Source organism: Salvelinus namaycush, chromosome 39, assembly GCF_016432855.1.
Source record: "Salvelinus namaycush isolate Seneca chromosome 39, SaNama_1.0, whole genome shotgun sequence".
Classification (NCBI taxonomy): domain Eukaryota; kingdom Metazoa; phylum Chordata; class Actinopteri; order Salmoniformes; family Salmonidae; genus Salvelinus; species Salvelinus namaycush.
The window spans coordinates 14083753-14105304 of NC_052345.1; the positions used below are offsets into that span (position 1 = coordinate 14083753).

At 41.6% G+C, this 21552-nt stretch overlaps 2 protein-coding genes across 3 annotated transcripts; both read left to right on the forward strand.

Annotated features, from left to right (window-relative positions):
- The first annotated feature begins 7203 nt into the window (after positions 1-7203).
- Positions 7204-12592, forward strand: LOC120032709 (zona pellucida sperm-binding protein 3-like). Its single transcript, XM_038978901.1, has 10 exons — positions 7204-7213; positions 8487-8716; positions 8799-8914; positions 9004-9107; positions 10304-10481; positions 10669-10786; positions 10943-11028; positions 11152-11312; positions 11515-11691; positions 12474-12592. The coding sequence occupies exons 1-10, from the start codon at positions 7204-7206 to the stop codon at positions 12590-12592; spliced, it is 1299 nt and encodes a 432-aa protein (XP_038834829.1).
- A 4654-nt stretch (positions 12593-17246) lies between these two features.
- On the forward strand, positions 17247-21223 carry LOC120032535 (protein tyrosine phosphatase type IVA 1). Of its 2 annotated transcripts, XM_038978678.1 has the most exons (7): positions 17247-17382; positions 18497-18706; positions 18955-19097; positions 19308-19400; positions 19525-19655; positions 19905-19979; positions 20132-21223. In XM_038978678.1, the coding sequence occupies exons 3-7, from the start codon at positions 18993-18995 to the stop codon at positions 20247-20249; spliced, it is 522 nt and encodes a 173-aa protein (XP_038834606.1). In that variant the 5' UTR covers positions 17247-17382; positions 18497-18706; positions 18955-18992; the 3' UTR covers positions 20250-21223. The 2 variants fall into 2 exon arrangements, with proteins under 2 accessions (XP_038834606.1, XP_038834605.1); XM_038978677.1 differs by having other exon boundaries at positions 18497-19097.
- Positions 21224-21552: the final 329 nt, after the last annotated feature.

Below are 21552 nucleotides of genomic sequence, written 5' to 3' on the forward strand. Positions count from 1 at the left end.
TCCACTGCCATCTACCTGGTCTCTGAGCTTACTTGAGCCCTCCTGGAAACACCACCCAACCACCAAAAATATACAGTATTTTAAGTACTTTAAAAAATATATTTATTATATAGTTATTAATAAACATATATATTTATGAATATATATATATATATACATTTTTATACTTACAACAAATAGATTACAATTAAATGAACAATGCATTTGTTACACCATATTAAAACAAAAACATTTTCTTTTTCAATAGTGATGTTCTTTAAGATTATTCAATTCAGTTACCATATTCATGAGCAAAAAAACAACAACGTTGTGTCCAAATCCAAAACACCATACTGGGATTTACAGGTCTAAAAAATGTAAAAGAGCTAGAGATGTTACCTCGAGAACGAGATCCTCTGAGTCATGCATTCCTTTTATACTCATTTGTGAGTTTTGACCTGAGATTTGAGTGCCTTCATTTGAAACCAGAGCTATGCTCGCACATTTCTTTTATGGACAATTGGCACAATGGTGATGGATTGGAAAATTCTCTCACCACACCCATGAGCACTCCTGTTGGACAGTGGTATCCACTGACAACTGGTAGAGACTGAAACACGTCTGCTTTCACCCCAGTGGCTATTAACATTGACAATTCAACATCCCTCTTTGTGTCAATGCAAAGGGAGGTGGAGACAAAAACACACAGCTCAGCTATTTTGTTTGTGCATCCAATCATGACACTCAGGCAGTTTCTAGAAAGATGCATTTCGTTCAAAAGTACTTTGTCTAGAATGATGAGAAACATTAACATATTTATCAGGCATCTACAATAGATGTTCTAACTATAACTTTTTGCTGATATAAACTCTTTGATGGTAAAGGATTAGGCTACTGTCTGTATGAAAAAAAATAGATTTGGTATGGCTTCACAAAACCTTTATATCAAGACTGGGACCAAATATGTTCTCTTTTCTATAATAATTTCTATAGTGAGATTAATTTATATTTAGATTAGCTTGCGCAACATTGGCATAGGACATAGATTGAATTTAGTGCTCATCCAAGACACTGTAACAACTTGATAACAACTTAATTACAATATTATTAAGAACAACAATACAACTATATTATATCCCAAAATACTTTTCACTGAAATACCTAATAAGATAAATGTTTTAGTAATATAGACTGCAGTACAGTATAGCCTAGCTATAGCCTACTTATAAATACCCACAAAATATTGCATTTTACCTGCTAAGATGTGTGCATCATGATGTGAAGAATTCCGGTCACTCAACTTTTGAAAGAATAGCCTATTTGTTTCCACATAGGCCTAATAGGGCCTAAATGATGGTCGTCACTAGCTTCTATGAGAAGGACGCTATTCCAGCCTGCAAATCGGATGTGGGCATTCCTGCATCTGCAGGAAACCCTCTCTATACTTCTATTTGTACATTTTTAAACTATAGTCTCAGTCGGTATTAAAGTAATAATAAGTAATTCCCCTCGACCACGCTCACAAATTGAGGGAAACCAACATTATTTCCTATTGACCCCCATTGTAAAAGAGGCAACTTCACCCCCAAAAATGCACTGTCATGTTAACAAGCAACATATCCCAAAAACAGGACATTTCAAAGTAAAATGGACAATATGGAATGGACAATCACAACTGTTGTCCTGGAGTTCCACCCCATTGTCATGATCAGAGGTTTCAAGTTTGTATCCGTAAATTGTCCGGACCGGACAATTTATTTAATTTTTTATTTTGTAGTTTTCTATTCAATGCCATTACAGTATCCATTGACTTAGGACTCAAATTGAAGTTTTTATGCCTTCCCCTAGATGTCAACAGTCTTTAGAAATTGTTTCAGGCTTGTATTCTGATAAATAAGGAAGTAAGAGCAGTCTGAATGAGTGGACCTAAAGTGTCACAGAGCTTTTTCATGCGCGAGACCGAGAGAGTGCCTTTCTTGTTTACCTTTTAAATTGACGACGTTATTGTCCGGTTGAAATATTATTGATTATTTAGGCTAAAAACAACCTGAGGATTGAATATAAACATCGTTTCACATGTTTCTATGAACTTTACAGATACAATTTGTTTGTTTTTTGTCTTCCTGTTTTGACTGCTTTTGAGCCTGTGGATTACTGAAGAAAACGCGCGAACAAAACTGAGGTTTTTGGATATAAAGAGACTTTATCAAACAAAAGGAACATTTATTGAGTAAATGAATGTCTGCTGAGTGCAACCATATGAAGATCATCAAAGGTAAGGGATTAATTTTATCTCTATTTCTGACTTGTGTAACTGTTCTACTTGGCTGGTTACTGTTTGTAATGATTTGTCTAGTGGGCTATTCTCAAATAATCGTAAGGTATGCTTTCGCCGTAAAGCATTTTTTAAATCTGACACCATGGTTGGATTTACAAGAAGTTAACTTCTTGACGCACGGATCGCTTTAGCGGGATCATTTTCATCAACAACCGCTGAATTGCAGAGCGCCAAATTAAAAACAAATTGCTAAAAATATTTATATTCATGAAATCACAAGTGCAATACAGCAAAACACAGCTTAGGTTGTTGTTAATCCACCTGTCGTGTCAGATTTTGAAAATATGCTTTACAGCGAAAGCAATCCAAGCGTTTGTGTTAGTTTATCGATCACTAGACAAAACATTACAAACACCTAGCAGCAATGTAGATTGGTCACGAAAGTCAGAAAAGCAATAAAATGAATCGCTTACCTTTGATGTCCTTCAGATGTTTGCACTCACGAGACTCCCAGTTACACAATACATTTTATTTTTGTTCGATAAAGATTATTTTTATATAAAAAAAACTCAATTTGTTTGGCGCGTTATGTTCAGTATTCCACAGACTTAGGCAGGTCATCAAGGGTTGACAAAAATTCCAAATAGTATCCGTAAAGTTTGTAGAAACATGTCAAACGTTTTTAATAATCAATCCTCAGGTTGTTTTTAACATAAATAATCGATAATATTTCAACCGGATGGTAAACTATTCAATAACAGAGATAAAGAAAATGTCGAGCTACAACTTTCGCGCGCATGAACTAATGGACAGACTGTTCACACCCTGAGGAAGCCATAGGAAAAGGAATCTGGTAGATATCGCTTTAAATGGACGAAAGGCAGGCAATGGAACAGTGATTTTTCTAAATAGAGTCACTTCCGGGTTGGATTTCCTCAGGTTTTTGCCTGCAAAATCAGTTCTGTTATACTCACAGACAATATTTTGACAGTTTTGGAAACTTTAGAGTGTTTTCTATCCTACTCTGTCAATTATATGCATATTCTAGCATCTGGACCTGAGAAATAGGCAGCTTACATTGGGAACGTTATTTTTCCAAAATTATGCCCCCTAGCTTCAAGAGGTTTTAACTTTAAACCTATGTAAAATATGTTTTGTTTTCTGAATTTTTATAATGAGTATTTCTATATTTGAATTTGGCGCCCAGCAGTTTCACTGGCTGTTGAAGAGGTGGGACGCTAACGTCTCACGTACCCAAGAGAGGTTAACCAGCATGGCTACCACAGCAATAAGCCATCCCATCTGGTTTGCGCTCAGTGGGACTATCATTTGTTTTTCAACAGGGCAATGACCCAACACACCTCCAGGCTGTGTAATGGCTATTTGACCAAGAAGGAGAGTGATGAAGTGCTGCATCAGATGACCTGGCCTCAACAATCACCCGACCTCAACCCAATTGAGATGGTTTGGGATGAGTTGGACCACAGAGTGAAGGAAAAGCAGCCAACAAATGCTCAGCATATGTGGGAACTCCTTCAAGACTTATTCAAGAAAAAGCATCCAGGTGAAGCTGGTTGAGAGAATGCCAAGAGTGTGCAAAGGTGTCATCAAGGCAAAGGGTGGCTAGAATCTAAAATCTAAAATATTTATTGCTGACCAGCAGATGTCACTAATGTGCATTGTGAACAGACAATGAAGCACCGAGTAATTAACTGTTTTTCGGCCCAATTTGGTGAAAGCGCCGAAGCCTACAGAAAGATTCAGTTTCCCATCATTACAGATTGCTGTAACATATGATGTGTAAGCTGATATGTAAAATACCTATCCAGGCGTTTTAAGATCTGCCACGTATCAGCGACGCCTGGGCAGAGGAACGCGGCCAACAAGAACGCATTCCTCTGATGGTATCAACAGAGATGGTCGGCTCGCTTCGAGTCCTTAGGAAACTATGCAGTATTTAGTTTTTTTATGTATTATTTCTTACCCCAGGAAGTCTTAAGTCTTATTCCATACAGCCGGGAAGAACTACTGGATATAAGAGCGACGCCAACTTACCAACATTACGACCAGGAATATGACTTTCCCGAAGCGGATCCTCTGTTTGGACCACCACTCAGGACAATGGATCTGATCCCAGAAGCTGACCCAAGACAACGGCGCCACAGAAAGGACAGAAGGAGCGGCCTCCTGGTCAGGCTCCGTAAACGTGCACATCACCCACCGCTCCCGAGTATACTACCTGCCAATGTCCAGTGTCTTGACAACAAGGTAGACAAAATTCGAGAAAGGGTTGCCTTTCAGAAAGAGATCAGAGATTGTAACATTCTCTGTTTCACGGAAACATGGCTCTCTCGGGATATGTTGTCGGAATCGGTTCAGCCACCGGACTCCTCCATGCATCGCGCCGACAGAGATGAACATCTCTCTGGTAAGAAGAAGGGCGGGGGTGTATGCCTTATGATTAACGAGACATGGTGTGATCATAACATACAAGAACTCAAGTCCTTTTGTTCACCTGACTTAGAATTCCTCACAATCAAATGCCGATTGCATTATCTACCAAGAGAATTGTCTTCGATCATAATCACAGTCGTGTATATTCCCCCCAAGCAGACACATCGACGGCCCTGAAAGAACTTCATTGGACTCTATGTAAACTGGAAACCACATATCCTGAGGCTGCATTTATTGTAGCCGGGGATTTTAACAAGGCTAATCTGAAAACAATGCTCCCCAAATTCTATCAGCATATCGATTGTGCTACCAGGGCTGGCAAAACCCTAGACCACTATTATTCTAACTTCCGCGATCCATATAAGGCCCTCCCCCGCCCTCCCTTCGGAAAAGCTGACCACGACTCCATTTTGTTGCTCCCTGCCCATAGACAGAAACTCAAACAGGAAGCTCCCGCGCTCAGGTCTGTTCAACGCTTTTCCGACCAATCAGATTCCACGCTTCAATATTGCTTCGATCACGTGGACTGGGATATGTTCCGCATTGCGGCGAACAATAACATTGATGAATACGCTGATTCGGTGTGCGAGTTAATTAACAAGTGAATCGGTGATGTTGTACCCACAGTGTCTATTAAAACATTCCCCAACCAGAAACCGTGGATTGACGGCAGCATTTGCACAAAACTGAACGCGAACCACTGCTTTTAATCAGGGAAAGGTGTTACAATTCGTGTGTATAGGTGGCAGGGAAGTCAAGCACAGGAGAATTAAACTTGGTCAAATGGAGTAATTTAATAAAACAAAACATAACTCCAAAACCATGAATACAAATGAAACAAATTGGGTACGAGGACCCGTCATGCACCAAATACAAACAACACGACACTGAACATAAAACAATCTCTGACAAAGACATGATGGGAAACAGAGGGTTAAATACACAACAGGTAATGAATGGGATTGAAACCAGGTGTGTAGGAAGACAAGACAAAACCAATGGAAAATGAAAAATGGATCAATGATGGCTAGAAGACCGGTGACGTCGACCGCCGAGCACCACCTGAACAAGGAGAGGCATCGACTTCGGCAGAAGTCGTGACACAAGGTGACCGGAAACATAACCAAAGAACAAACAGTGTAGCTATTCCCTCCGCAAGGCAATCAAACAAGCTAAGCGTCAGTACAGAGACAAAGTGGAGTCGCAATTCAACGGCTCAGACACGAGAGGTTTGAGGCAGGGTCTACAGTCAATCACGGACTACAGAAGAAAAACCAGCCCCATCGCGGATCATGATGCCTTGCTCTCAGACAGACTAAACAACTTTTTTGCTCGTTTTGAGGACAATACAGTGTCACTGACACGACCCGCTACCAAAACCGGCCGGCTCTCCTTCACTATAGCCAACGTGAGTAAAACATTTAAACGTGTTAACCCTCGCAAGGCTGCAGGCCAAGACGGCATCCCCGGCCGCATCCTCAGAGCATGCACAGACCAGCTGGCTGGTGTGTTTACAGACATATTCAATCAATCCTTATCCCAGTCTGCTGTTCCCACATGCTTCAGAGGGCCACCATTGTTCCTGTTCCCAAGAAAGCTAAGGTAACTGAGCAAAATGACTACCGCCCTGTAGCACTCACTTCCGTCATCATGAAGTGCTTTGAGAGACTAGTCAAGGACCATATCACCTCCACCCTACCTGACACCCTAGACCCACTCCAATTTGCTTACCGCCCCAATAGGTCCACAGACGACGCGATCGCCATCACACTGCACACTGCCCTAACCCATCTGGACAAGAGGAATACCTATGTAAGAATGCTGTTCATCGATTACAGCTCAGCATTTAACACCATAGTACCCTCCAAACTCGTCATTAAGCTCGAGACCCTGGTTCTCGACCCCGCCCTGTGCAACTGGTTCCTGGACTTCCTGACGGGCCGCCCCCAGATGGTGAGGGTAGGTAACAACATCTCCACCCCGCTGATCCTCAACACTGGGTCCCCACAAGGGTGCGTTCTCAGCCCTCTCCTGTACTCCCTGTTCACCGATAACTGCGTGGCCATGCACACCTCCAACTCAATCATCAAGTTTGCAGACGACACTACAGTGGTAGGCTTGATTACCAACAATGACGAGACAGCCTACAGGGAGGAGGTGAGGGCACTCGGAATGTGGTGTCAGGAAAACCACTTCTCACTCAACGTCAACAAAAAAAAGAGATGATCGTGGACTTCAGGAAACAGCAGAGGGAGCAGCCCCCTATCTACATTGACGGGACAGTAGTGGAGAGGGTGGAGAGTTTTAAGTTCCTCGGCGTACACATTACGGACAAACTGAAATGGTCCACCCACACAGACAGCGTGGTGAAGAAGACGCAGCAGCGCCTCTTCAACTTCAGGAGGCTGAAGAAATTCGGCTTGTCACCAGAAACACTCACAAACTTTTACAAATGCACAATTGAGAGCATCCTGTCGGGCTGTATGGTACGTATGGTGCCTGGTACGGCAGCTGCTCCGCCCATAGCCGGAAGGCTCTCCAGAGGGTAGTGAGGTCTGCACAACGCATCACCGGGTGCAAACTACCTGTCCTCCAGGACCCGTACACCACCCGATGTCACAGGAAGGCCAAAAAGATCATCAAGGACAACAACCACCCGAGCCACTGCCTGTTCACCCCGCTATCATCCAGAAGGCGAGGTCAGTACAGGTGCATCAAAGCGGGGACCGAGAGACTGAAAAACAGCTTCTATCTCAAGGCCATCAGACTGTTAAACAGCCATCACTAACATTGAGTGGCTGCTGCCAACATACTGACTCAACTCCAGCCACTTTAATAATGGACAAATCTATGTAATCAACTTATCACTAGCCACTTTATATATAATGTTCACACTACATTACTCATCTCATATGTATATACTGTACGCTATACCATCTACTGCATCTTGCCATCTTGATGTAATGTATCACTAGCCACTTTAAAACAATGCCACTTCATATAATGTTTTCATACCCTACATTACTCATCTCATATGTTTATACTGTACTCTATACCATCTACTGAATCTTGCCATCTTGATGTAATGTATCACTAGCCACTTTAAACAATGCCACTTAATAATGTTTACATATCTTACATTACTCATATCATATTTATGTAATGTATTTTATACCATCTATTGCACCTTGCCTATGCTGCTTGGCCATCGTTCATCCTTATATTTATATGTACATATTCTCCTTCACCCCTTTGAGATTTGTGTGTATTAGTTGTAGTTGTTGGGGAACTGTTAGATTACTTGTTAGATATTACTGCACTGTCGAAACCAGAAGCACAAGCATTTCGCTACACTCGCATTAACATCTGCTAACCATGTGTATGTGACAAATAAAATGTGATTTGATTTGAACATGCGTGCCAATTAAAGATCTTGACTAATCAGATGCAAGGCCCAATTAGGGTGTAATCCAGCCCAGGTGTGCAGCCTGGTTGGTTGTTAAAAGCTACCTCAGTTTCATCAATTGTAGCATAGCAGAGGCACGCTTTCCTCTAACCTACAGAGTCACATTAGTTGTTGGCATGGGACTCATGATGGCAAACATGCTCAGGTTATTGTTCAAGCAACTGGTTTGGTTTTTACTTGTGGAAAACTTCTTAATCTCTCCTGCTTTGTCATATACTTATAGCACTGACACATGGCAACAACTTCCAAGGCGAACACTGCAATTTGACAATCGGCCACGCTTTAAACAGCCTCCACTCCAACAAACAGTTTCAAGGCCAGTTCGAGTAGAAACTGTCGCTGTGACGTGCCATTCAGACTACATGGAGATAGTCGTGAAGCCTGATCTGTTTAAACTCGGTAATCTAATCGATGTGGATGACCTGCGACTTGGAGTTGAACAGTACCAAGACCAAGAGCACTGTAGGGCTACAGCTTCAGCAGCCGGAGATGAGTACAGAATATTTGCAGCACTTTCGGACTGTGGAACCAAGTACCTGGTAATATATTTATATATATTTGTTTTCAGTAGTTGACTTCTTGAAACAACCTTCTCTTAAATGCTGCTTTGTGACTCCACAGATGAACGAAGACTCATTGATCTACACAAACCTCCTCAGATATACACCCAGAACCACACCAGATGGCATTATTCGAATGGCTGGTGCTGTAATCCCAATTGAGTGTCATTATGAAAGGTGAGTTAAGGCTATACTGTTGTATGACGATCATAGGAATTCTGCGTTGACCTATTGGTGTATTTACCGGTCTGTACTTTCTGTTTCAGGAAGTACAGTTTGGACAGCTCTCCTCTCCAGCCGACCTGGATCCCTTTCACCGCCACAGTGCCTGCTGAAGACACTCTGCAGTTCTCATTGAAGCTTATGACAAGTGGGTATATAAATCCTGGGCTGCATTTTGCAGGGTACAATTTTGTTGAACATTCAGATAACCAATCAAAAGGATTCAATGGTGCTCTCCCAGAAGCTTGGTAAAACCTGTGAATTGAATGTTCAGAATTTTTTTTTTTTATATAGACCTTCTTACATCAGCTGATATATGAAAGTGCTGTACAGAAACCCAGCCTAAAACCCCAAAAGGCAAGCAATGTAGGTGTAGAAGCACGGTGGCTAGGAAAAACTCCCTAGAAAGGCCAAAACCTAGAGAGCAACCAGGCTATGGGGGGTGGCCAGTCCTCTTCTGGCTGTGGAGATTATAACAGAACATGGCCAAGACGTTCAAATGTTCATGCATGGTCAAATAATAATCACAGCAGTTGTCGAGGGTGCAACAGGTCAGGACTAAATGTCAGTTGGCTTTTCATAGCTGATCATTGAGAGTATCTCTACCGCTCCTGCTGTCTCTAGAGAGTTGAAAACAGCTGGTCTGGGACAGGTAGCACATCCGGAGAACAGGTCAGGGTTCCATAGCCGCAGGCAGATATAAATGTACTATGTAGCACAAATGCCCCTCTGACATGCAAAATACGGAATCACATCAGACAACTGTTTTTGGGCACACTTCTATCTGCAACGTTATACAGTTTGCCTACTAAAACATGGCCCTGTTAACAAACCCATTATTTGATGCTCAATAGTTGAGTGACTATTGACAATATGTTCTGGCCGGGGTAGTTTTCATAGCGACTCGCGTTCGTAACTTTAAAACGCATCGCTTGCAGTACGGTCTTTCATATCAGCGCTACATTTTCAATAAAGATAAATTACTTCATGTTTATAGGGTTCCCACACGGACATAGTTCCATGTGACAGTGCTTGTTAATGGTTAACATACAGAAGACAGAGGTGTACCTGTGCTAATTTGTTATCTGTGTATAAACGGAAGATTGACGCCACAAATGTGTTGTCACTGAAATACTGTCGGCTACAACTAAATGGTGCAGATGAAGTGTTGCGCTTGTGAAGTGATATGAAAGGGGGCTTTGTTTCTTGAACTACACTGCAATAGATGCTTTAGCTACCAGGGCCACTTCACATCTAAACAGATGGTCCTTGGACTAAGGCGTATTGTTAGGCTCCATTAGTTCATTATTGGATATCCTGTCTTTATTGCCATTTCCTTTCCAGGTGACTGGCTCTATGAGCGGGCTTCTGGAGTCTACTTCCTGGGTGATCCCATCAACATTGAGGCGTCTGTCAGGGTTGCTCACCACGCCGGGCTCAGGGTCTTTGTTAGCAGCTGCGTGGCCACACTGGACCCTGATAGCAACTCTGTCCCCAGATATGTCTTCATTGAGAGTGATGGGTAAGCAGGGGGGGAAAATGGCTTAGAACGACTATTCTCCGGCTGGCCCGTAGAGAACGATAGAATATGCCATTTGAGGGCTTCCACCATTTTTTTAAAGTAGTCAACTGGTGCTTGGTGGCTTTGAGACTTAATGGGTTACTAAGGACGATGCCCCAATATGTATTTTAATATTATCTCCCTCCAGGTGCTTGATGGATTCCCAGCTGCCTGGTTCCCGCTCTGGTTTCATGCGTAGAACCCAGGACAACAAGCTCGGGTTCCACATTGATGCCTTTAGGTTCTACCAGGAGGACAGGGCAGAGGTGAGGATGGTATTTTAAAAAATTAAAAAAAGAACAGATGTTGTAGAGGCCATTATGGGTACTGTAGTTAAATTATTCTACAGTAACATAATTTACAGACATTATGTAGGCTACTGTGATTCTGAATCTTTGTTTTGCTTATCCTGTTTTTTACAGCTGTACGTCACCTGCCACCTTATGGCAGTCCCTGTCATGGCCCACGCAGAGCCTAGCAACAAGGCATGCTCCTTCATTGATGGCAGGTGGGATAAGTCACATTTCCTTAGCTACTGTTACTGGGCTGTGACCTATTCACTGGAATAACCATAGCTTTTTAAAAAAGGGGTGTGTTCTTGGTCCATGAGTAGATCTTTCATACATTTCAGATGGAGGTCTGCTGATGAGAATGATTTGCTATGTGGGCGTTGTCCAAGCCTGAGTAGACAGAAGGGGGTTGATCAAGCTCCAGCACAACGTCCCCTCAGTCCAAGACTAGGTGGTAGCCAACTTGAACCTCGTGTCTACCGCAACAAAGCCCCAGCCTCTGGTGACAATTGGAGTATTGGGATGAAAGGCAAGAAAGGTGTATTTGACATCTTAATCCCTCTATTCCATCACCAACTTCTCAAAACACATTGCAGGGGTGGGACCTTCCCTCAATTTCCATCTCAACCATATTGGAGAAGACTAATTGAGTGTCTTGACTGAAAGTGTGCGGTTGCATGTGTTTAATTAATGTGTCCTTTTAGTATGGGACCAGGATACTACATTGGGCCCCGTGATGGTCCTTCCAAGTAAACAGAAGAGTACACCTGTATCTCCACGGATGAGTGGAGGTTTCGATGTACCTGGCTTCCCTGCCTCAAAAGGGGACAGGAAGCCCGTATCACCTGGCAGTCGTTGGAGTGGCATGGACTACAAGAGAGGTAATTTGACTCTGACATGGTGTAATCTTATTCCTTATGTGGTGCACTACCTTTGAACAGGTAGTCTTGATAACCCAACCCTAGGCAACAGTAGTGACTAGGGTCTGGTTTCAATGACTGACTTGTTTGGCAACTTCTCCCAACAAATCACGAGGCAGACATAGCAGAACGTCATGATTTGAAACCAAATTTTGTAGGGAATACCTTTGCAGTGGATTTAGTGAAGGTAGTTGAGGCAAACTAGCCACTGGCATAATGCACTCATTAAAAATAACTGATCTCCATCTTGCTAGCTACTCTTTTGTATGTATTCAAGCGGATAAGGTAGTGACATTGGCATAGAGCAACTAAACTAAGTCTGCCTAACTCGCATTCTAGTACGTACAGAAGTGTAAAGCCAGTTTATCATGTGTGGGAGGCAACCAGGCTATTGCCCAGACCACGATGCACTGGTCAAAAGTAGTGCACTCTATAGGTCATCGGTTGCCACATTGGACACCTGTCTTTTCCTATCCCTATAGTCTAGCAATTCTGCCAACACTGGCTGTGTTAATCTATTACATTTAATTCCAGGACCTTATTTCGCCCAATCCCAAAATGCAGCTAGTCCCTTGGGTCTGAAGGTCGGACCCAACAACAAGCACGGTCTCGTTAGCTCTAGAACAAATGATGGCTTCATCAGGCAGAAAGAACTAATCGCCCAAAGCGTTCATGACAGTACGTTACTGTTTTGCATGTATGATAATTGCATGTAGGCTCTGTGCTAAATAGTCTGTTCTCAGAGCTGGAGGCCACTCCAGACCCTGAGTTGATTCCTACACCTGAGCCCAATGGAGACCTTGAGGTTACCACAGAGAAAGAGGGTCTGACTGAGGATCAGTATGAGATTGGAACCTATTGAAAGGGTATGTATGGGATGATGGTACTGCTATTTTAGAGGGGAAAAAAACTGCACATGGCAAGTAGGTTAGCACTTATTGGGATGGCACTGCAGAATGTTCACTAGCTGGCACAGCCACAAAGTAATAAAATAGGATTTTTAAACATTATCCTCACTGCCAACCCTAATGCCTAACAATAAATTAAAACCAAAAAGCATACATAGTTACAATGTAGCCAATTTTGACTTTCCATCTGGCACATCTAGTGGAAATCGCTCAGTTCTGCCTCCATGACAATACCGTCTCAATAAATGTCAACCTGCACATGGCAATTGCCAGAATCACTTTTTAAATATCTGCCTCTGACTTCAGAGCTTTTGATGTGGTTTCATAAAGAAGGGATATGTTCCCAGTCCACTATCCAATTTCTAGAATTGGAAGGCGTTGTTGTCGTGGTGGCCCATAATAGACTTTCTCCAAGCAGCAGCACTCACACTCACTGAGGTTGGTGCCGGTCCTGATGTCCCAGCACACAAGGAGGATGACACTACAACAAAGTGACAAGCACCACATCTGCTCCTGGCGAACTCAACCAGTGAAGGGACTACCACAACACAGATGATATCTCGAGATGCCTGTTAATCTCTTTGAAAAATAAATGATTTAATGCTACTTCGACTGACTTTCTGTCTTCACCATTATGCACTACATGCTAGAGTAATCTGAAATATTGCCTTCATTTGTTAAAGTGAGTGCCTGTTGCGGCCAACTGACATTTCCTAGCTTAGTCTTTGGTCTGTATTGGTGTTTGCGTAAACCAGACATCACATCCTGGATTAATGTGACTCTGTCCCAAAGTTCCTGATTGAGCATGTAAGCTATTGGGCTTGCAATGTGAACTCTGGCTATAAAGGGTCTGAGGAATGGGTGGACTGCACAGGAGGTTGGTGGCCCCTTAATTGGGGAGACCGGGCTTGTGGTAACTGCAGTGGAATGGTATCAAACCCATGGTTTCCAAGTGTTTGCCATTTGCGCCGTTCTTCCCTCAACCTCCACTGGCGGACTGGAACCAGAAATCGGCACTGGCATTTCTAACTGGTCCTTTTCCTTAAACCGCCCCTTTGTTTTTTGGGAGACTTCCATTATTATCCAGAAGGATCGTTTAAAGTGGTGTACGCCTAGCCTCGAAGTCAATGGGAAGGCTTTGGTGAAGTTCCTCCCTGACTACATTGCAGATGCATGCCAGATCTTAAAATGCCTGGAGACTCAGGAGTAGAAAAGAAAGAAGCAGATCACCTCGAGATAATTGTAGACAAACATAAAGGAGGCCTTAAGGGGAAGGGACCTAAGAGAAGGGGAAAAAATGGACAGGATCAGACGATAGAAATTGTTTCAATTGCGATGAGACAAGGCATTTCGCCCGGGAGTGTAAGGCTGTAAACATTGTGACCGAGCAGGGCAGAACAGCATACTATTGGTATGTTTTGCCTGGAAAGATACGGTCGCTAGTGTTTGGAAAAGGGATAAATTTAACTTTTTAATAGATTGTTTAGGTTAAAGTGAAAGACTAATCCATTCTAAATAATAGCAAGGCGATTTCGATGGAATACGTTGTCTTGCCTAAATGGTCTGCTGGAATAACGTATTGAGAATGGAGTTGTATTTAAATGACTGAATCATAGAAGAGTTACCTAAATCTAATGAATTCTAAATAATAACGGCGAGATAATTTCGATAGTTGTGCCCATCGAAATGTGTTTTTATTCTTATGGATTGACTGATGTAGGTTATACATTTTGGCGATTTATTTTACATTTAAGGCTGGAACAATTCATAAGGGTGAAGCCGAAAGAAGGGATAGTTGTAAAGTTTGGTTTTAATCGTACGATAGCGGTAAGGCAGAACGTTGTTGGAGGAGAGGTTATATTTTTGTCCACTGGTAAGAAAAGGACAGTTAGTCGCGCTCACTGGGCTATATTTGGCTGTAAGAGATTCAGGTCTGAATAGTTGAATCGTAAAAGTTGTGTTAGTTTCTGGTTATTGATTCTTGGTTTGATTGTTTTGGTAACACCAGTGAAATTGAACCGGAAATTAATGTACTCTGACATTATAATCTGTTTCCATTACGTGGAACAATGTTAGGTTAGTAAAGTGGATTGCAGGTTGAGTTAATTTTATTTTGCAGGGACAGTGCACATTAATCAGAGTTGTGGGGGTCTAAGGGCAGGGTATTCATATCAAGCATTTTGAGAGACTGTTGCAGACAGACTGAATGGGATTTAATGTTGCAATATCAGTGTGATGTTGCAATATCACACTAAATGGATGATGGACATCCACAAATTAATACATACCATACAAAACGTAACATATCATACTAAAGGGAGTGTCCTGGATTTACGTACATAGTAATAAGAAATGATCTGAGGCTAGGTTGTAGCTACGGTAGACAGTGTTCTTCGCCCCCACCTGTGGGGAACGGTTTTCTCCAGAACACAGCAGGCGGGAGGCGGGGGCGACCGGTAGACAGTGTCCTTGGGATGTGGGATGTTTTTTGTTACCTCTGAGAAGCCTGCAGAACGTGAAGTTCGTTATTCTTTTGTTTTGTTTGGGTGTTCTGAGTAAATAAAGTATCATGAACACGTACCACGCTGCACATTGGTCCACTTCTTCCGACGAGCGTTACAGATAGGCAGAAACTGCATCTCCAATAGACATTTTTCACTTCTCTCATTGACTTCTCAAACCCCGGCCTGGTCTGCTTCACAAGCGTTCCCAGAAATCTTGCGAAGTTGCGCCTCTGGGTTTAGAAACTCTGTGATGAAGATGTAATGCTCGAGGGGGTGTTCATGCAGAAATCAATAGAATGCTCGAGGGAGGTGGGGGTTCCTGCAAATGCAGGAATGCCCACATGCAGGAACGTCCCGAATTGTGGGCTACAGTTGCACACTATTGGCTTCTATAGCCACAAAGTCATAAACATTTTTATACAATTTATCTGCTTTATAGGTGAACCGTCAAAATCATGTTTTTCATGAAATTGGATGATATTTGAAGGAAACCAGATCAAAGTATGATGACCAAAGTATGAAAAATGACTGTTGCCGCTACATTGATAAAGTTTGATCATAAAATTACAGGTCCCCTCCCCCATGTCAAACACTTGTATTCATTGTTAAGAAGAAAAGGTGACATCACCTTAACTCTCATTTTAGTACACCAACGGTAACATGATATTCTCTTACCTAATTTAAACAAGCACCGCTTTGTAACCAACGATGGAGAAGGCGTGTTTGCAGAAGAGCATGGTTTATATAGCTAGATAGCTACTCTACTGGTGCCAAAGTATGACTGTAGGGTGTCAGCAAATATAATTAGAAGTTTACCCTATTCATCTATGGCACAGATACTTATACACTGAACCAAAAATATAAACGCAACAATTTCAATGATTTTACTGAACTACAGTTCATATAAGGAAATCAGTCAATTGAGATAAATTCATTAAGCCTTAATCTATGGATTTCACGTGACTGGGCTGGGGCGCAGTCATCGGTGGGCCTGGGAGGGCGTAGGCCCACCCACATGGGAGCCAGGACCAGTCAATCAGAATGAATTTTTCCCCACAAGGGCTTTATTACAGACAGAAATATTCCTCAGGTTCATCAGGTGTCACCCGTCCAATGATCATGCTGTTTAATTAGCTTGTCGATATGCCATACCTGTCAGGTGGATGGATTATCTTGGCAAAGAGAAATGCTCACTAATAGGGATGCAAACAAATGTGTGCACAAAATTTTAGAGAAATAAGCTTTTTGTGCGTATGGAACATTTCTGGGATCTTTTATTTCAGCTCATGAAACCTGGGACCAACTCTTTACATGTTGCGTTTATATTTTTGTTTAGTATATGTTTCCCCTTTCATCTGTGTCTGGTGTTAGCTAGTTATTGGCTAGCTGGGTCTTCCGCCAGCATGGAACAAAAGGGGCGAGGGTTGTTCAAAACTCTGACGCAGCTGTCAAGTCAAGACATCCGTCAGTGCTGCTGTGAACCGCATCACAAGAGACATGCCACATGGGATAATACAAATAGATATCTTTGATGCAATTTCAGTGTTGTTGCAATTTCAATGTTGTTGCTTTGTGTATCACCAAATTAGCTTGAGATGATTTTACTGCAACACTGCTCACTGCATCCAAGTTGCTTGACATAGGCGTTTCAAAGAGCTCTGTCAAGGCGAGCTCATGAATATAAATCCACCCCACTCAGCCTGTCTTTTCAAACTTCCTGGTAGTTAGCCTTGAGATAAAAAGTACTTTTCCTAGGCTGTCATTGAAAATAAGAATTTGTTCTTAACTGACTTGCCTAGTTAAATAAAGGTCAAATAAAAATAAATCCCTTAAATTAAGACCAAAAAGCAACAAAAAAATTGCTTATTTTGACTTTGTGGCTGTGAAAGCTAGTGGAAACCCTAAATGATAAGCACTTCATAGTCAATAATCAGGAATCCTTATTAAGTATTCAAACAGAGGTGAATAAAACTGAATAGTTGGCTTCTTTTGCGCAGGACTACAACTTGATCCCAGAGAACATGACCAGTTTGTAGGCTTTCTAGGGTGGGGTTTCAAGAGAGCTCGAGCTCTGAATAGTGATTGCCCATTTGCCTTGCGTCGTACTAGTCGAGTAGACGCCGACTCCGCACGGAGGAATTGCCTTGACTGTATGGTGCAAAACCATTTAATATATTTACTTATTTTTAGGGACCGGCTGTATGATTAAGCTACAATCTTCAATGAGTAAGCATATCCCAGTAAGTGTCAATTTTCATTTAGCAATATTTTGTTACATTGTAGCTAACTACTCGTGTTGTAAATCTGTATCAACTGGTCTTCAATTTTTCAAATGTTAAATCTCGGGCCTCTTCGACACATGCTTTGTTGTCTTTGTGAAATTGATACATCTGAGTTTTTCCTATGATTAACGGTATGTCAAAGGTGTATACGAAATTAAATAGGCTTTGCCGTTTGCCATTTTATTCGAGTGAAACGAGGTGGTGGGTTGCCTTTGTGGAGCGCCTTTGAGATCCATTTTCGACGTAGCTATTACCGTCGTATAAAATTTACGCATTTTTCTTATTAACTTGTCAGCAATATCATTGACAGTTTCTATAATCATTCTTACCTTAATTAACTCTAGTGTACTTAAACGAGGCGCTAAATATCTCACTATTCAACATTTCGTTTCTCTATCTCAATGGACATTTACAAGCGCTCGGCTATGAGGCCTCTATACCGGTGATGGCGCCGTCTGCCCTCACAAAGGACAGTTTAATCGAAATCCTCTTTCATCATACATATGTAAATTTCGGTTTGTTTGGGTTTTGTCGTTGGACTGACGTCTAGGTTTGACGTCATTGTATTGTCTCTTAATTAAAGGTCCAATTTGGCTCTAATGTTCAGAACAAAACATTATTTTACAGCCGGAGAATATCGGATTAACTATCCATACTTCAAGCTTCTTAGACAGTATTTGGAGCACCAGCCAGAGAAAAACATATGCAATGCTTAGGGCTTGTGGCAAAAAAAATTGCTTTGCTGAAATTCTAACAAATCTTTCCTTCTGTCAACGAGGCATATAGTAGGCCTAATATGTAGATATTACTGCTTTTTGTATGCAATTATAAAGAAAAATTAAATGTAGAGTTGAGCTGTGACCTACCTTAGTAAGCTACATCCATCCTTCACACATTGGCAGTCATGTTAGACCCATAAATTTAGACCTATGGTTAGACCAGATCTGGGCTGAACAAAAGCAGCAATTATGTGTTTCCATAACCTTTTCTTTTTCAATTGTTTTAGCCATTTCCCACTTGAGTTTAGAGGCCTTGTATCTTACTCTCTCCTCCTCCCCCTCGTCTCTTGCAGCAGTTCTGTGGTGTTCTGGGTCACACATTTATGGAGTTTCTGAAGGGCAGTGGGGACTACTGCCAGGCACAGCACGCAGCTGCCTATGCAGACGAGTGAACAGCAGAACTCACCTCCTCTCCGAACACATTGGACCCACAGGAGGAGGATCTGAAACGTTGGCAGGATCAGGACACCTCCTAACCTACCAGCAAAACGAGCCTGGATGGGGTAACTCTACCTGCTGCACACTGCCCTCGTTGGCTTCTGCCTGGTCAGAATCAAGGGGGAACCTGTCTTGTTTTCCCAAAGGAGAAGGGGTTTGTTTTGGTTGTCCACACTCTTTTTTCTGCCAAATCCGACCTCCTTTCGCCCCATAGCCTTCTTTAGCCCACTGGTCACGGTGTATTTTTATTGCGGGAATATAGTTTGACATTTTGTTGATATTCCCTCTCCCTCTAAATAAGTGTTTTTGTTAGATTGTTTTGTGGAAGATCTCGTTTTTCCGTCTGTCACCATGGCGCGTATGAACCGACCTGCCCCAGTGGAGATCACCTACAAAAACATGAGGTTCCTCATTACCCACAATCCAACCAATGCCACTTTGAATAAATTCATTGAGGTGAGCCCTCACATCATTAACACAGTGATGATATCAGAAATTAATTTTGTTATAAAACGTAATGAATGTTCTGGATTCTCGTAGGTAGTCCGTCTTCCATAGTATAAAGGGTCTGTTTAGAAAATATAAATGTTTTCCCTGTGTAGTATGTCAAATGTACAATGGCATATGTTGCAGATGATATGAAAATATAAGTACATTCTTCTACAGGAACTGAAGAAGTATGGCGTGACCACCGTTGTGAGAGTATGTGAGGCCACCTATGATTCCACCTTGGTGGGGAAAGAGGGAATACAGGTTCTGGTAAGCTTCAACATCACTGTTTACATCTCCAATGCAGAACTTATTTACTACCATGTTACTACCATCTTTGTTTTGGTTTCTGAGAAAGAGGGCAGATGAACTAATTTCCCTCCTCCACCAATAGGATTGGGCGTTTGATGATGGAGCTCCTCCTTCTAACCAGATTGTTGATGATTGGTTGAACCTCCTAAAGACGAAGTTTAGGGAGGAGCCTGGTTGCTGCATTGCTGTCCACTGTGTAGCTGGCCTGGGGAGGTAAACTAGTGTTCTTATTTCCCCTCTTAGTATAGAAACATTTATAATCATGTAACAAGGATTTTAAACACGTAATAAGTATTTATATTCAGAATTGTGTTAGATTGATGATGCTAGTTCTTTGGTAAGAAAGACAAAAAAACGATTAGCCATAATACACAGTATTAAAAAGTCCCATAGTACCCTAACTGCCTTTGTCAACTTTTGTTCTGAGTATTTACTAATGGTTTTTGTGTGTTATACTCCTAGAGCACCTGTCATGGTTGCCCTGGCTTTGATTGAATGTGGGATGAAGTACGAAGATGCTGTCCAGTTCATCCGGCAGTAAGTCTGATGCAAATACACTTTCATGTAGATCTCTATATACCGTAGCTGCAGCATCTTAAAATGGAGGCTAAACCCCACTGTTTTGAATTAATATCACTGGCCTGTAATTTAGATGACGTGAGATGACAATGTATTTTCTCTCGTAACAGGAAGCGTCGTGGAGCGTTCAACAGCAAGCAGCTTTTCTACTTGGAGAAATATCGTCCAAAGATGCGCCTGCGCTTCAAAGACTCCAACGGCCACCGCAACAACTGCTGCATCCAGTAGTAAAGCCAACTAACTCATAGTCCATGCCAACAATGCCCCTATACAATACATTCATATCTTTATCTTATCTACCTGGCAGGCTTGTTTTTTCTTAGTAAATCCATTGTGTTAAAGTATTTCCACCGGAAATCCATTCTTAAATAATTCAAGTTTTCCCTTATCAATTAAAAAATGTCAAGTGTCAAAAAAGAGGTTAGTTAGTGAACAAGTGACAGTGAGTGAGTGTTCTCTATGTGTGCCCTTAGAATTGGAAAGGAGCACAGCTAGTGAAGTAATTTTGTGAACATCCAGATGTTGGTTTATACATGTTGAACACAGCCCAAGGTTTTAATTGGCAAGGGTGCTTATTACTTAAAAAAAATATTTTAAAAAGTACTGTAATGATTTAACATGAGTAGTTAGGTATCCCTTTAAATTTTATGATTCAGTTCGATACTGAATAGAAAGATGTATGCCTTCCTCCACATGGTTAAAACTTGAAATGCCTTACAATTAAAATGGAACAAAAAGGCAATCGAGTGGGTTTGTCATCCACTACATTAGAAAAGGTGTTTCTTTTTTTACTTGGAACAAAAGAATGTTGCCTTTGTCTTGTGCAGGACGTCTACACACTTAAGTCCTTTCAGTAACTATTTTTAATATGAAATGCTTAATTGTTGCAATATTTGTTTATTGAAAGTCTGGGACCTTTTATTTTTTTATTTTCTCTTATCAAATCTTGTTGATTAATTACTGCCATGTCCGAAATGTGATTTGTGTTTTTCGCTTTGAAACTGGACTTCAACGTCTGTGATATTTTGTATGCCTTTTTATTTTGATGTGCGTAACTTAATACTTGGATACTTGATGATTTATGTATTTGAAAATGTGTATTAGGTTGGCTATTTATACTATCAATGGATGTGTGTTTTAGTACTGTGAGCAACAAATTGTAACTGTTCACCAACTTGTAAGAGTACATTAAAATGATACACTGAAAACTTGGTTTTGAATGGCATTTAATGCACTTTATCAAATTGTACTCTAATGCCTTACCATTGCCTTTAATGCCTTACTTGTTTTACATTGGCCTTGTTTGGTTTAATGGATTGTCTCCCAGTGGGCTTGTTCTGCCTGTAGTACCAGCATTGGCACTAACAGAGTCAGATCTGTCTATGGGACTGCTGACTGGAACTTCAGAGAAAGAGGCAGATTACATACTGTTTCATAGAAGATCATGAGAAACCAATTCAGCTGATGAAAGAGTTATGCTAGAATATTTCCAAAAAACTTCACTAACTACAAAAATAAGCTGTGAGCAGTC

Bases quoted from the DNA above. Each gene is read 5' to 3' on its own strand.
- LOC120032709 (XM_038978901.1), top strand. The intron at 11,313-11,514 runs GTGACAATTGGA...GTGTCCTTTTAG, and splicing joins CAACAAAGCCCCAGCCTCTG to TATGGGACCAGGATACTACA. The intron at 11,692-12,473 runs GTAATTTGACTC...GTCTGTTCTCAG, and splicing joins TGGCATGGACTACAAGAGAG to AGCTGGAGGCCACTCCAGAC.
- LOC120032535 (XM_038978677.1), top strand. From the start codon at position 18,993: ATGGCGCGTATGAACCGACCTGCCCCAGTGGAGATCACCTACAAAAAC. The intron at 19,401-19,524 runs GTAAGCTTCAAC...CTCCACCAATAG, and splicing joins AAGAGGGAATACAGGTTCTG to GATTGGGCGTTTGATGATGG. The intron at 19,656-19,904 runs GTAAACTAGTGT...TTATACTCCTAG, and splicing joins TGTGTAGCTGGCCTGGGGAG to AGCACCTGTCATGGTTGCCC.